We start from the raw sequence: 14,718 nt of genomic DNA, 5'->3' as shown, positions 1-14,718 counted from the left end.
TCAAAACACACACATCGTTCCGTTATTGCAACAGCCAACCCCAAAACACGTGGTCACTGTTTATGAGCTGGGAGCAACTGTTGTTAAACCACGTTGCTCGGTCAGATCAGTCATAAAATAATCTTCCATCGTTTTTGCTGTACTGTTATGCTCAAATCACTGAAGGCTTCAAGCAAAATAAGTCATTATAATGATAAGAATTTTGAGGCAAAAAAGTATAATGAAGCAGAAGGTTTTACAGTCTTAAGGACAATGGTATATAATATGTATATCATATATATGCATGTTATGGTCAATGCATTTTTGTTTAACATAATTATTAAAAATCTATCCATTGTCAATTTATCGTTGCTTGATGTTAGCCTGCAGAAGTCAGAATTGTCAAGGCTATGATCATATTTTTAAAAATTACATGACAAATAAATAAATTGTAATGAGATTTACAAGTTAAAACCCATACTGCTTTTTGGTTTTTATTTACACTAAGAATCAGAAAAAAAAAAGTTTTTTGTTTGCAAAAAACAAAACACAAACAGAAAGAACTTGCAAGCAACTTTATCAACAATGACAACAGGACAAAATGTAAAACATGTAAAACAACTCAAAAAGTACATATAGAAACACAAACATTCCAAAAAGTTACATTCAATTTTCAATACTGGAAATCAGCTTTGTGTCTTGGAGGGAGCAGCTGTGGGACCCCTGAGTTGGACTGTAAACACCCCACAGCGCCTCTCTGCATTATTAAACACAATATTACTGAGAACAAGGCAGCTGCTTTATCCCACTACTGGGACAGGAACAGTCCGCAGCATTCCTGGGATCATTCGGCTGAACGTTTCCAGTCTCTCGTTGGATGATAATATGACCACATTCACAGAAATATGAGAAATACATAAACATGAGGTAGCACTTGTGTCAATTTAAGGATAAGGATAAAATTTGCGACTAAGGCTTAATTCAGAGCCTAATTGATACCACAGATCAGGTTCCGTTTATTTATTTTAAATAGAAAAAGCTTGATTTTCTGTAAATAAGTGATTATTCTTCTTCTATAAAACATTTACAGGCATAAACTGAGTGAGAGGACATTAGAAATGACATTTCGCACGGATCTTTTGCCCATATGCAACGGTGACCATTAAACAAATCTTTGGTTTACATTGTTTGCTTTCACAAGGAAACAAAAATTGATTGTGTCTCTCGTCCCATGATTGAATCTTCTGCAGAAACCACTTGATTGAAGTTACAAATGTGAAAATGGTGCACACGCTGACATTTCCACAGCGATCCATTAAATTGATTTCTCAAGACCTTCAAACCATCCGAGGAAACTCACACGTAGATAATAAATCCCCCGTCGAATCTATATTGTACAGTGGGAACTCAGTGGGTGCACGTCACAGATGCACTGTCGCAACATCAGCTGCTCAATATAATATACCGTCTTTAAGTCTCGACATTTTCACCTCAAACATACAGTTTGCAACGGTTTTCGAGGAATTCCGCCAGAAGATAATTGTGCATGAAACTGATTAATTTCCATTCTGTCGCCACACGCTGGGGCTTCCTCAGAAACGCGACCCGCAGCCGTCGCCACTCTTCAGGCTGCAGGTCAAGGCCACTAATGTGCAAGGCTTTACTTGAGGAGAAGCACTTTGACTAATCTCACAAGCTCATCTTTGGTCAGCTGCCATTATTTGACACTCCTCCGTAACCTCCTGCCACAGATCCGTTGATCCAGTAAATGATCTTTTGGGACAGTCACCGAAGCACATTGGACAATAATACAAAACTACTGAGCGGACAAGTGCTAATCTTAAACTCTTCTACAGCATAACAAAAAACTATCCGGAGCTAAATGACTATTTGTACTCAGTAGTACATTGTAATAAAAATATAGATCTCTGAAGCGTATATTGGTGTCATTCTTCACGTGTCGTGTCCTCGTCCGGGACGTCTCCTGCGGAGCAGCTGGAGAAACGTCCCCCATTAAGGCCAATCATAAAGCGTTTGTGTACCCACATGCTAATTCGAGCACTTCTGGTGTGAAACTTAACACAGACAAAAAGGAAGAAGTCTGTAATAACAAACACGGGAGGACCTGAGGAGAAGCTACACAGCAGACATCTGAGCTACCGGCACACAAATCTGAGATACATTCATCGTAAATTCTAATAGCAAATCTACACGACAACAGTTTAGCACTGAGAAAATACCCTGTCAGATCAGCATGTAACACTACATGACTTTTCACCTTTCAATGTACCAAACCTTGTTCCCTGAGTTAAGGAATAAAATAGAACAATCAAATAAAAATCCTAAATGAGGTAGTATAGAACCGGAATGACAAGGGCAACTGCACAGATGCGAAGAACAAAGAGAATCTTCCTCAGATATGAGACAAAACAGCAACGCAAGTAATGAATCAACGTTTAAGTGAAATCTGAAAGGTGAATTAAAAAAAAAAACCTGCTTGTTTTCAAATTTGGAAAAGGTTCAAATGGAGAAGAGAAAGTTGCAGTGCCCTTAGCTTCCAAAAAAGAGAAAAAAAAACATGGGATGACGGACGGGAGTCATCAGGAAGTATCAAAAGTGATGTACGCAGCCCGTCTCATATACGTAGTCATCACACTAGAGTTGTTACCTGAAGGGAAACAGGTAGAAAATCGGTGAAAAGGATCTTGATCCCTTTCGCTCCAGTGATTCACTCTCTTAAATAAAGCCAGAAAAGTCCCATTTGTTACAATTCTGACTGTTTTAACATTCATGGTGGGTGAGATTTTCTTTTTAAAAAATGCACAAAAACAAGAAAAGACATTCATTGAATTTCCAAAAAATAAAAATTAAAAACGCTTCCTGCCAACATTTAATACTGTTAAAGGCATTTGTTGGCTGTTAATTGTGTGTTGGACCATCGGAACACCAGCTGGAAAACGCCTCCTTCTCTCTTTGGTGTTCTCCGTTTATCCTTTTTTAGATATTTTGTCCCGTTCGTTCCCCCAACGTCTGTGGAACCATCGGAACAACTTTTCAATGCCTGCATTGGTGTTCCGTTCAAAAACATGAAGCTGCGCTTGGAATTAACTTTTGTAAGTAAACTGATCCTCGCTCTCTCTCACACACACACACGCACACACACACACACACACACACACACACACAGCCTCACACGGCTACAGCCTCACACACACACACACCACAGCCTCACACGGCTACAGCCTCACACACACACACACACACAGCCTCACACGGCTACAGCCTCACACACACACACACACACACAGCCTCACACGGCTACAGACTCACACACACACACACACACAGCCTCACACGGCTACAGACTCTCACACACACACACACACACACACACACACACACAGCCTCACACGGCTACAGACTCACACACTTGGAGAGGAGGTGCAGGCTGCGAGCTGCTCTGCTCTACTGGGCGACGGCCCCGGTCCTCCCCCCTATTCTTGGCCTCTGCCTCGGGCTCTGCACCCTCACAGTCGGACCCACCGCTCTCCTCCCGACCCGACGGGTCACTGCTCAGAGCGGCCGACAGATGGGTCATTTCTGTCTCGTCGTGCGAGTAGCGACCAGAGTCGCTTGTTGCCTGGCTGCCTTCGCTGTTGGAGGAGCCCTCCGTGTCACTGGGATGCCAGAGGAGAGTCTGCATGGCGCTGGCCTGTTCCGGAGACATCTCCTGTTCAAAGGTCAACACTGTGCTGCCAGGCTGGTAGGAGGCGCTGCCTCGTCTCATATTCTACATGTCGGAGGAAAGATCACATCAGTTGTGTGCAATGATTCCTGTAAATACTGTAAAATAGTGAGAAAGTGCAAGACTGTTGTATTACCGGCCCCGATTTTCTGTTTTTTTTCAGATTATTGCTGAAGGAAAACCATTTGTTTTCAGCGAACGGCTGAACGGGGCCGAGATAATTAATAACGAGATTAGTTCCACCCTAAAAAAAGACAATGATTCCATTACAAACATGCATGAGCCATAGAGCAGCAATTAAAAGTGAAGGCGTAATTACACCAAGGTCTGGATAAATACTCATCTTTAATTCTACATTTGAATGAGTCAATTATTGACATAGTTCTAAAAACGTCGTAAAAGTCGTTGTCTTTTCCCCTACGGAGGAAACCAGTCGTTACCTTGGTGTCGAGGTGGTTCGGACTCATCACGGACACGGTCACGTCAGTGCTCTCAGCTTGTCTCTCTGAGGGACGAAGTCCTGCTGCAGGACCAGACGTGCTCAAACCTTCTTGCTGGTTTTTGACAGCTGAAAATTTCCTGGAAGGTAAAAAATAAGACACCAAATTACCAGGACAGCAAGGACAAGCACACGAACTGTAACAGCAGGGGGAGCGCTGCTGCCGCTACGATCAGACGCTCCCGGTACCTGTTTTTGCCTCTGCAGACGATAATAAAACCACAGATGATGATGCAGATGAGGGCGATGCACACGCCGATGGTGATCCCCGTCATGGAGTTCTGGTCCAAGTGGTAGAAGCCGTCTGCGAAGGATGACCACATCAAATGAGATGAAGTAGAATTTCTACAGCTCTAGACAACAGATGTAAGCTATCAAGTGACCTGTGGAGCGTATGGAGCCACGTGGATCGGGACCCGAGGAGAGATCCGCGCGTACTTTCAGCTCCACCACGTGAGAGAACGGCCCGTCGCCCATTTTGTTGGATGCAGAAACTTTGACTAAATAAACCTGCTCAGGTTTCAGGTTCTCCAGGAGAGCCATGGTGATGCTTCCTGTTGGTGAGTAATTATAGAGTTGGTGTCATTATATGAACTGTGAGGTTTAAATGTGAATAATGTTTTCTTAAGCATGAACTGAGGGACGCAGGTTGTGCTACTGTAACAACGTAGCATACTCCAGAAACTGGAACAATTTACTCCACATTCAATAAATCTGTCCCAATACGCTGTATTTATTAACACTAACAGAGGCAGCATTGATCAGGTTCTAGCACACAGAATACTGGACACAAAAAAGGGTCTTTTAAAGCCTAAAGCTAAGCTAAATTAAAATGGAAAATCACTGAACAGTCTAGCAGGAATCGCTGAGTCTGTACAAGCAGACAGAAACAATCTGTTTTAGATTTAGAAATAAAAGGCACCAATCAGGGCTCAGCACATGGACAAACACAGATTGGATGTTGAAGTGCGTCAGTGATTTCCAATAGCCTGTGGCGGATGCAGCACAGGGGCTTTGTTCGTGCACACCTGTCGAACCTCTTTACCTTCTCTCTGCAGCACCTGCCATTCCCCGGCTATCCAGTCATGTCTGGAGGCGTAGAGGACGGTGTAGTGTGTCACAGCGGTGTTGGGATCCTCTGGGGGTTTCCATGAAACCAACGCCGTAGCCTCTTCAATCAGAGTGGCCTTGACTGAAGAGGGGGGGCGACTGGGAACTGCGTGTATGCGTAAACATTTGTTGTTTCAACTCCAGAAAATAAGATTCTTTAGATTTTTAAGGTATTTAAAAGCATATGAGGGTGATATTCAGGGGTTGCAGAATAATTACCGTCAGGAAAAGTGCTCTGATAGACTACAGGGCTCCAGGGGCTGGAGAGCTGGTCGAGGTGAAGGCGAATGGCAAATTCGTACTTGGTGTTGGGCTGCAAACCTTCCACCGTGATGCTCTTTTCATTCCTTCAGAAGATACAGAAGAAGCTGTCATTGATCGGTTCAGTTAAATCCTGCGGTCATTTGAATTCCAGTGCCCAGATATGTATTTTTTTATCATTTAAATCATTTCCACTCGGGTTGTTGACGTTTAGGGATTTTATATGAGGGGTTATGCCCATAGATGCAGCTCGTGGTCATACGCGGGTCGTCCAGTAGATGGTAGTAGTGAGCTGTGTTGGGGGAAAACCAACGTTCTACTGAGCTCAAAATAGCCTCCAACACATGTAAAGAAAAGTAACTATGAATCTAAAGCGAGTGTTTGAATTTCAGAAGATCCTTACGTCTGCAGGTAGAGCACCAGAGAAGCATTCTGGAGGCCTACTGGGTTGCAGCGGACGGTGTAGTTGATGGCGTGGCTGGCGGTGAAGGCCGGATGACTCCAGTACAGAAACACGGCGCTGGAACTGTTAGTTTTAGCGTACACGTTGTGCGGAGGAGGAGGAGGAGGCACGAGTCGATCTCTGACAGCTGAGTAGCACAGAAAGGAAATCGTTATTTTTCAAGCGTTGTTGGCGCTCGCGTTGACTGACGAAATCTAAATATGGACTCACAGACACATCCAGGAGTGCTGATGGTCTGGTCGGCCTGGTAGCCGTCTCCGATGACATTATAGGCTAAAAGCTTAATGTGGTACTTCTTCCGTGGGTCTAAGGTAAAATCAAGGAAACCAAATATGTTAAGACGTGTTTGTTTTGGTCCTCAGTAGTCAGTTAGTCACTCACACGCAGGGGTGTGAAAGAGTCCTGCACCGCGTGTGAGTTTGAGTTTTGATGACACGCTGGGATCTAGAGGTAGTTTCAACATGTGCTGTGCTTTGGTCAGTTTCCAGAGGACACCGCCACAATACATCATCCTGTCACCAGGAAGCCTTTGAGCGCACATTCAAAGCCCCCCTCCCTCAGGCCTGCTGGTCAGTGGTCACTCCTATTCATGTCCAAAGTCTGGGGGTTAAATCGACTGACAGAGTCCCATGGGCAAGGCACCGCTGATGGTACACAGTAGTCACAGACCCCCAATCCCAACAAAAGCCATGACCAAAGGTCAACATAAGGCCTGAAATCATACAGATCCCATTTGAATACAATGATACTGACAAATAAAGTCACAAATTTCTACTGAAGATATAACAGTGATCCTACCTGTACAAAATCCCCCAAATCTATATATGCACTGAGATTAACCTAAATTATCCCTCATATCTAACAGGCATTTCAGTTTGTCCAGCGATAAAGTGCTGGCTGCCCCGTCGAGCTCTGATGGATGACAAATGTAGAAAGATCAGAGGAGATCCGAGTTCTTCAGAGTTTGTGTCCAGTTGTTGTGGCCTTCGTGTCCACTTCCAAAGCACCTCTTCACCGCCCGCCGTAATTATGCGAGAGAGTCGCTCTGCAAGGGGGGAAGTTGTGACATCTGGGCCACGACCTTTGACATGGAATCTGGGCAAGCTAAATCCTGAAAAAAAGGGGGTTATAGGGCTCTTTTTGGAGGGGGAGGGTCAACTGGGGGAAGTGAGTGGAAAAACAAGCTAGACCCTGAATAAAATGCTGCTCAAAACAGCATCTTTGTTAGAAAAGGGCTCATATTTTTATTTCAACATCACATCTGAAGGATGATCCTTTGAATATTAGCTCATTGTCAGTCATGTTTTCATCACTATTTGAAAGCCTGTGGACAGAACTAGCATGACGCCGTATAAATGTGTCTGCACGACAGCAGATCAGATTTTTAGAGTGCGACATTCTTGCTTTGGGTGACGACATTTTCTCACAGAGACAAATCTCACACGACTCCCGTAAATTATTCTGTTTGGAATAAAGGGCATATTCGAGCCATTTGCAATCACCCCCATTTTACAGCCTGAATGCAGATCCTGTTGGCCCCTGAGGTTTTGTTCTGGCCTGTGGAAGGCCCCCCCAGGCCGCAGCAAGCCGAGCCTGAACAGGGGCCATAAATGTCAACTCTGGCATGAACCCTCACACCGGCATCTATCATCTCTCTCCCCCCCCCCCCCCCCTCCCCCTCCTCCACCAACACTACTGTCACACACGTGTTAAGCCCCAAAACACCGAGGGATGGAAAACATATTAAGCTTATGTAGGACAGTGACCTGCAGCAGAGAGATAAGCCCAGACTCATAACGGCTGCCTGGTGCCAACAGGTCCAACAGGCTTTGAATATGACTGCGTGTTGCTCTGCTGGGCCCAGCACAAAAACACACGCCAGGAAAGGTCACGTCACATCAGCTACAGCCTCTCAAACACGTTCTCGTCTCTGGGCCTGCTTCCGCTCTGAGGGATCACTCAACATTTGGCACGTTAAAGGTCCCTCAGAAAATACGCAGGAGCTGAATCAGCAACATTAGCCTCCAACACAAGTAATCAATGTTATTGGCACCGGAGAAGAGCGGCTGGTGTGTGCAACATTAGAGGATTGTGGGTAATGTCATATATCGTGCAACGTGGGTGCCCTCAGAACATCAATACCCAAACATTTGGAGCATTTCATCATGTCGCTATGATGAAATGTAAGAAAATCGGTTGGGCATCAACTGGGCTGACGTGGCCACGACACATTTATGCAAACGGGCGTTTTCTTTCTGGTGGAGCCGTAGCTGCAGAGGCGCTGAGGTGCGGCCCTTTTACGCCTCTATCCTTGTGCAAATTCAGCAGCTGATTCATGAGAAGGAAACCCCACAACTGGAAGACGGTGAGCTGAAAAGACCCCGCTCATTGTTTGGCCCACTGCTTGGTTGGTGAGAGGTTGCGTTTCCTTTTTGTCAGAGCTAATAAACCATCTTTGTGGCTCCCGAAGCCAAAAACAATGAGGGCCTTTGATGTCAAAGCTCCTCAAGCAACACAACTCAGTCATAAAACACATCATAAATCTGCCGTTGCCTAACAGCTTCCCTCTCTGCGGAGCGGCTCCTTTATCAAAGAGAGACACACTCATTCCTTTTATCCACACTAAACTCCACTTTTCACTCTGTTCGTTCTGTCGATGGGCTCAATGTTTATCAGAAGTGGCGGCTGCATGTTGGGAATTGCACTTTGGGAGAATCTAACCTGAACCAAATTAGAGGTAAAGTCTAAATCTGAGTTAAACACCTGACTGGTTTACACTCACAACACAATTAGAGGTAACACCTGGAGTAACTTAGAGTGCCGCTTTATCGTTGCTTCTTTCTGATTCCACTGAAGCTTCATGATTACAAGTCAGCTGCTGACCACCTGGTTGACCCCCGATGGCCACAGATGGTCGGTTGTCCAGTCCATGGGCCTGAGCCCTTTCCCCTCTCAAACAAAAAAAGCAGAATAGATCCAATCTACAGGCCAGAGGAGCTGTGATACGCCTCCACCGCCACCCAGCAGCTGCTCGAGGACGGACAGCAAAGTCCTGTGAGGTCATCAAAGTGGGACGGGCTGTGGTGCCGCAGCTATTGAAGCTGCTCTGACGGATATCAAACAATATCATCGCTCATTCAGCTGGTTCAGCCAAGTTTATCGACACTTTATGACTCCAATAAAGTGGAGTGATTCTGGAGTGCAGCACATGTAGCGTGCACGTTACCTACCGGCTTCAGCTTCAGCATCATTTAGCTATGCTAATGGATGCTGCGCTTATTTGGATATTAAACACCTTTAAAAATACACTCAGCAGTTCAAACAATAGTGAAACGCGACTCACCGAGACCCCCGATGGTGCGTTTAAATTCTGAGGCACGCAGCAGCAGCGGGGCGCTCTCTGACTGGCTCTCCTCCCGGTAGAAGAGCTTGTAGCCTTGCACGCCCACCGAGTTCCTGGGTGCCAGCTGCCAACGCACGGAAACAGTGGTGCAGTTTAAAGGCTCCAGATGCAGGTCGGGCGCCAGCGGCACTACAGGGGCAGGAAACATCTGATGAACTGACGTCTGATGCGAAGGCATGAGATGAAAACAAGAGCCGGTTGAGTTGGTGCTTCCCCCGAGCTGCCAGCGTTCACGTGGCCTGCTGGTTACAGACCAGACGACCACGCTCGCTCACTTTGATTTTCGGAATGGGGGAATAAAGTTTTCCAACTGAAAACTGTTATCTGAGGTCAGAAGGTAGACAAATGGAGAGCGGTGGTCATGGTCCCTCCCCCACCTCAACGCTTCAGATGTGGGTCTAAGTAGCCGTATACTCTTTCCCAGCCAGAGGCCTGAGTGGCTCCCTTTATGACCCATGACTGAAGGCCTTCCAGTGTTACTGACAGTGCAGGGCAAAGGTCACACGGTACTCAATGCAAGGCCTTAACAAGATTATCAGAACAACCTTTACTTTACTCTTTTTCTTTAAAAGAAGAGTTCATCCATTTTCTCATTAACTGCCACTTGTTCTTAATCTGCTGCTATATTTTGATTGGTCACACATCTGAAATCACTTCCTCTGGATGTTCTACCTCGGGCGCTGGATGCCTTCGGAGTGCGGTGAGACGTCCAGGCAGACTGCTCCCCCCACCCCACGCCGGTGGCGGCGGCAATGCGGAGCAGGTAGATGGTGTCAGGCTGCAGGTTTTCCAGGAGATGCCGCGTTTTCTCTCCAGACAGCTCGAGCTGGGAGACCGTGCTGTCATCACTACTGCGATAGGACAGGCTGTAGGCAGAGACGCGCCCCCGACTCAGCTTCTCTGGGAGCGGCTGCCAGGACACCTGGATGTCTGTCGGACTGTGGCTGGTCAGGCTGAGTTCTGGGGCCCGGAGGGGAACTACGGGGCAAGAACACTCAACACTCAACCTACAAGGACGTCGTTTCAGATGTACGGGATCGTTTATGTGGCGAAATAGAACATTTCTGCACGTTTTTAAGGTTTTTCAGCGTATAAATGGAATTTACATTGTCGACAAAGTAATGATCTAATCACTTTTAACCATAACTAGTCACGCATCTCGACACAACTAGAGATTCTTGTGCAGTGCACGTGGAGAACAGTTCAGGACTCACCATCTTCCAGCGTGCACTGGAACACGTGGTCCGACATGCGGCTCGCTCCCATCGGCATGTAGGCTACGATGTAGAAGGTGTAGTTGCGAGCTGGCTCCAGATCGTCAATAATGTATCGGGTTGTGTCGTTTCCAATGACAACCTGATATTCCTCATTGTTTAATCCTGGAAACCCAGAAGCATTCATCATGTAGCCAGGCCTCACAGTACGCCGTCACAGTCATTTGATTGGCTGCTATTAGGGCTCCAACTGTGGCCTGGTGATTTCTGACCTTGTAAATAAGCTACTTCAGGAGTGAACACAAAGCCTTCTGTGCAGCCTCAATAAGTCACTGTGAAAAGTGTAACAAAGTCTCCTTCCTGTCTAATTCACATCCTCCCACTCCAGCACAGGACTAATTAATTTCTCTTTTCACCAGGGCCTCCATTTACAGAGTCCTTCTGCAGTGTCAGGTGCAGAATGTACTGTCCGATACTCTGTCAATGTCAGCGAAGGGCCCTTCTCTGAGGGCAGGAAATACCCGCAAGACGTTTGGAATTAAAAACTGAAAGAGGATTACAGGGAATTTGGTGATTTTATTTTTACCTCGTCATCCTGAAATCCAGCAGGTGTTTCCTTTCTCTTTATTTGGATTCTGTGTATTTTAAGTCAATGGCAAATGTAATTAAGTGCTGTAATTGAATGAATAAGCTGTTGGGCTTTTTTTACTGAATGTTGCATTGTTTGACTGTGACTCTTCATCGCCACAAAAAGAGTTCCCAGGGAAGCTGAAAGGCTTTTCTGCTGCCACATTACGACCCTTGTTTGCTTTATGAATAGTTCCTCCTGCATCCAGCATCTTGAGAACCAAAAGGAAAGAGCCTTGAAATGCCACGGGGCCAGCTTCTTCAGGGAACAGAGCCCTCTCTCAACAAGAGGCTGCTTCTTCTTTCACTGAGGAACTTTCTATTTATTTGTCTTTGCTTCAACCATCAGCCTGGAAGAACCAGTTAATTCCCACACGCTAACGCCTCATCTGTTATTTCACGCTACTTCATAAAGTCACATATATACACACTCAAATCTGGAGCCTTGTCATCCTAATATTCCCTAATCTGACAGCAATAAAGTTGCTTAGTTGCTGTTCTGCCTTTCACGATCTCCTAGAGAACATAATCAAACAGATGCTTGAGCTTCTCTTTTTACGATCAAAAACAGGAGGGTTACGTTCCGGTTCTTGTCATTGCTGAACTCACCTTCAGCTTTCATGTAGTGCACCGAATAAGCAATAACCTTATCCGAGTTGTACAGAGGCCTCTCCCAGGCCAGCAGGATGGCAGAGCTGGACACGGTGTCCGCTTGGATGCTCCTGGGCGCGCTTGGCCGGTCCTCCGACATGACCACGATGAGTCTGGCCATGGAGAGGACTGAGCCCAGGTGGTTCTCGGCCTGGCACTGATAGATGGCATCGTCCTCAGCGATGATCTGGTTGATGACCAGTTTGCTGTGGAACCCGGACAAACGGGTGATCAAGATAAATCAAGCATTTCTTCTGTTCACCACGTGCACCTGGGACTAATCCTTCACGTCGCACCTGTTGTACATCTTGATGCGACCATTTGACTGAACTTTCTCGCCGTTCTTGAGCCAGGTCATTTGAGGCGCCGGAACACCTTCAGCTTGGCACACAAAGCGAGCGGTGCCGGCACGTGGACGGGTCAGGCTCTCGGGCCACTCGACCAAAGAAGGAGGCGCTATACAGGAGGCAGCAGTGAGGGATATAGTGCGTCTAATACATCTGGGAGAAAAGTAAAAACCTATCTTACCCAACACGGTGACGTTAGCTGAGGCTACGGTATAGTTCCGTGTTCCAGGAGTGGTGGCTCTGCACACGTACACGCCTCCATGCTGCGGCTTGATGTCTGTGATGATCAGGTTGCCATTTCCCAACACTTTAGTGTTGTAAACATCAATAGACCTGCTGTCTGCGCGGCTCCAGGAGATAATGGGTCTGGGATTGCCTGTGGCCATGCACTCCAGGATGGCGTTTTGGTGCAGTGACACTGAAATGTTCTGTGGCCCAGCAATGATGTGTGGCCTCTGGGGGAGCTGGGGGCTGGGGGCTGCAGGGAGGGAACAAAAATGGACTTTTGGAACGGGTTCCCTAGACGTTACTGTGTAAAACATGTTCCACACAGGAGCTGCGTGACACACCTGGGGTGACTCTCAGGGTGGCTTCTGAGCTCCTTCGCCGGCTGCCGATGTTTGTTGCGGTGCAGCGGTAACTTCCAGCGTCTCGCTTCTCCACCCCATAGATCTGAAGAACACCGCTGGGCAGCACTGTCATTCTGTCACCACACACACACACACACACACACACACACACACACACACACACACACACACACACACACACACACAGCACGGCCTTCAGCTGTTGAGATGTTTCATTCATTGCCTCACAAATAACTTCTAAATATCTGATGAATCCCCCACAAAAAAGACGTTCTGCCATTTCCTGAAGGAAACTTTGGACTTAAATCTGATTTTATCAAACGTCACTTTGAAAAAGACTCAAACATTTTCTTTTTAATTATTGTTTACAAAATCTTTCCATCCCTGACCAGTTTCTTTCAGGGGTTAATTAACTGCCTAAATAAAGGTTAAAACATAAAAAAGGTTTGGAGATGGACCACAGATTAAGCTTTACCCCCTTTATTCATGTTTGTTGTCAGGGAGAATCTGAGAAATGATAAAGCTCTGGTGAAAGTACCTTTCAGTGCCAAGAGGCAACGGGACTCGATTGAACTCCCACGTGATGATGGGAGGAGGGTGCGCCGTGATTTTACACGAAAACCTGGCGACGGAGCCTTGTGTCACCACCAGTGACGTCGGCTGGATTGTAAATGACGAGATACCTGCGGGGAAGAGAAACGCACACATTAAAATCAACATTCCATATTCAATTCAGGCGGCAGCTATTTCAGTTTGCAGTTCATTTTCAGTTCTCCTTCATCCCTGTAGCTATTTGTCCATTTCAGTCTCATTCGGGGGCTCTGGGGGGGGCTGCTGAGTGCTGCAGGGAGGTGACGAGCGGACCGGAACAGCAAGCAAACCCTGCGTGGACGGTTTCCCTGAAACTGGGCTGTTTTCAGCCACCGGCTGGGAATCAAAAACAGGTTTTGATGGTGAATCAAACAGCCGGAGAAGTGATTTGTTCCCACTGGCATCGATTCCTCTCAAGCGCTGAAACATTTAGACGCTGTCAAGATCAACCTACGATTCTCTGTGCTTTAAAGATACTCAACCTTGGGCCCATCATTCGTTTCTGAAAAAAATCAATGACCCTCTTGTTCACAGTGAACAGCAAACAATGAGCTCACCACCACAACAACAACAACAACAACACAAGGCTGAACTCATTATCACAAACGTGTGAATGGTGCACAGACGGTCAAATCAATCCCCCCACTGGACCGTTTGCAATATTCTTGAATGATATTTAAACACTTTTGGTGCTCTTTGGTCGTTGTCCACACACGTCACAAGGACAAAAAAAAGATGTTTTAAAGATGTTTAGAGGTTTTACTCAGGCCTCAGTAATAACAGGCACTGATAAGATGCTAAACACATGCATAAAGTTGCTCATTTTGGCTGGTTTATTGAGTTTTTAGGTGTTTTGGTGTGAAATCAGACAAAAACATGGATGAAAAAGGACGAAAGCTCGACTGAACGCCTGCGACCAGACTCAAACTGTCACTGCAGTCGGATCATTCCCGCCTCGTTCAAACTGGCCCCGGGCTCTTGTAGCTCCTTGTGGCGGTCTGCGGAGGTAGAGGCCCCCCCCCGCCCATAAACGTTAGCGCATGCTCGTACAAGAATGCCATTAATGGGCTGCAGTGACAGAGCTGCAGGGCAGAAAAGAGGAGCTGAGCTTCTTCTTCACACTCTTCCTCACATCCGTTTAAATGAGTCAAAAACAGCAGAATAATGATCGATTATTGATTAACAACTAAGACAAGGGGGAAATCTATAACTCCTGGGGCTCGTCCGGGATAGGCCGC

General features: G+C 46.4%; 1 protein-coding gene across 1 annotated transcript in view; it reads right to left on the bottom strand.

Annotated features, from left to right (window-relative positions):
* Positions 1 to 539: 539 nt before the first annotated feature.
* prtga (protogenin homolog a (Gallus gallus)) overlaps positions 540 to 14,718 on the bottom strand; it is an 18,155-nt gene continuing 3,976 nt past the window's right edge. Inside the window, exons 3-19 of the mRNA XM_057025851.1 lie at positions 13,428 to 13,572; positions 12,869 to 13,002; positions 12,481 to 12,777; positions 12,249 to 12,408; positions 11,911 to 12,158; positions 10,675 to 10,839; positions 10,133 to 10,438; positions 9,401 to 9,589; positions 6,268 to 6,363; positions 5,998 to 6,184; positions 5,553 to 5,680; positions 5,269 to 5,439; positions 4,607 to 4,777; positions 4,413 to 4,527; positions 4,165 to 4,303; positions 3,861 to 3,968; positions 540 to 3,769 (exon numbers count right to left, since the gene is read on the bottom strand). Of these exons, the coding sequence (XP_056881831.1) occupies positions 3,386 to 3,769; positions 3,861 to 3,968; positions 4,165 to 4,303; positions 4,413 to 4,527; positions 4,607 to 4,777; positions 5,269 to 5,439; positions 5,553 to 5,680; positions 5,998 to 6,184; positions 6,268 to 6,363; positions 9,401 to 9,589; positions 10,133 to 10,438; positions 10,675 to 10,839; positions 11,911 to 12,158; positions 12,249 to 12,408; positions 12,481 to 12,777; positions 12,869 to 13,002; positions 13,428 to 13,572 (3,143 nt within the window). The 3' untranslated portion in view covers positions 540 to 3,385. The remainder of the gene's footprint in view (positions 3,770 to 3,860; positions 3,969 to 4,164; positions 4,304 to 4,412; positions 4,528 to 4,606; positions 4,778 to 5,268; positions 5,440 to 5,552; positions 5,681 to 5,997; positions 6,185 to 6,267; positions 6,364 to 9,400; positions 9,590 to 10,132; positions 10,439 to 10,674; positions 10,840 to 11,910; positions 12,159 to 12,248; positions 12,409 to 12,480; positions 12,778 to 12,868; positions 13,003 to 13,427; positions 13,573 to 14,718) is intronic.

Source organism: Takifugu flavidus, chromosome 2 (assembly GCF_003711565.1).
Source record: "Takifugu flavidus isolate HTHZ2018 chromosome 2, ASM371156v2, whole genome shotgun sequence".
NCBI classification, from domain to species: domain Eukaryota; kingdom Metazoa; phylum Chordata; class Actinopteri; order Tetraodontiformes; family Tetraodontidae; genus Takifugu; species Takifugu flavidus.
This window is presented reverse-complemented; position numbering and strand designations above follow the sequence as displayed.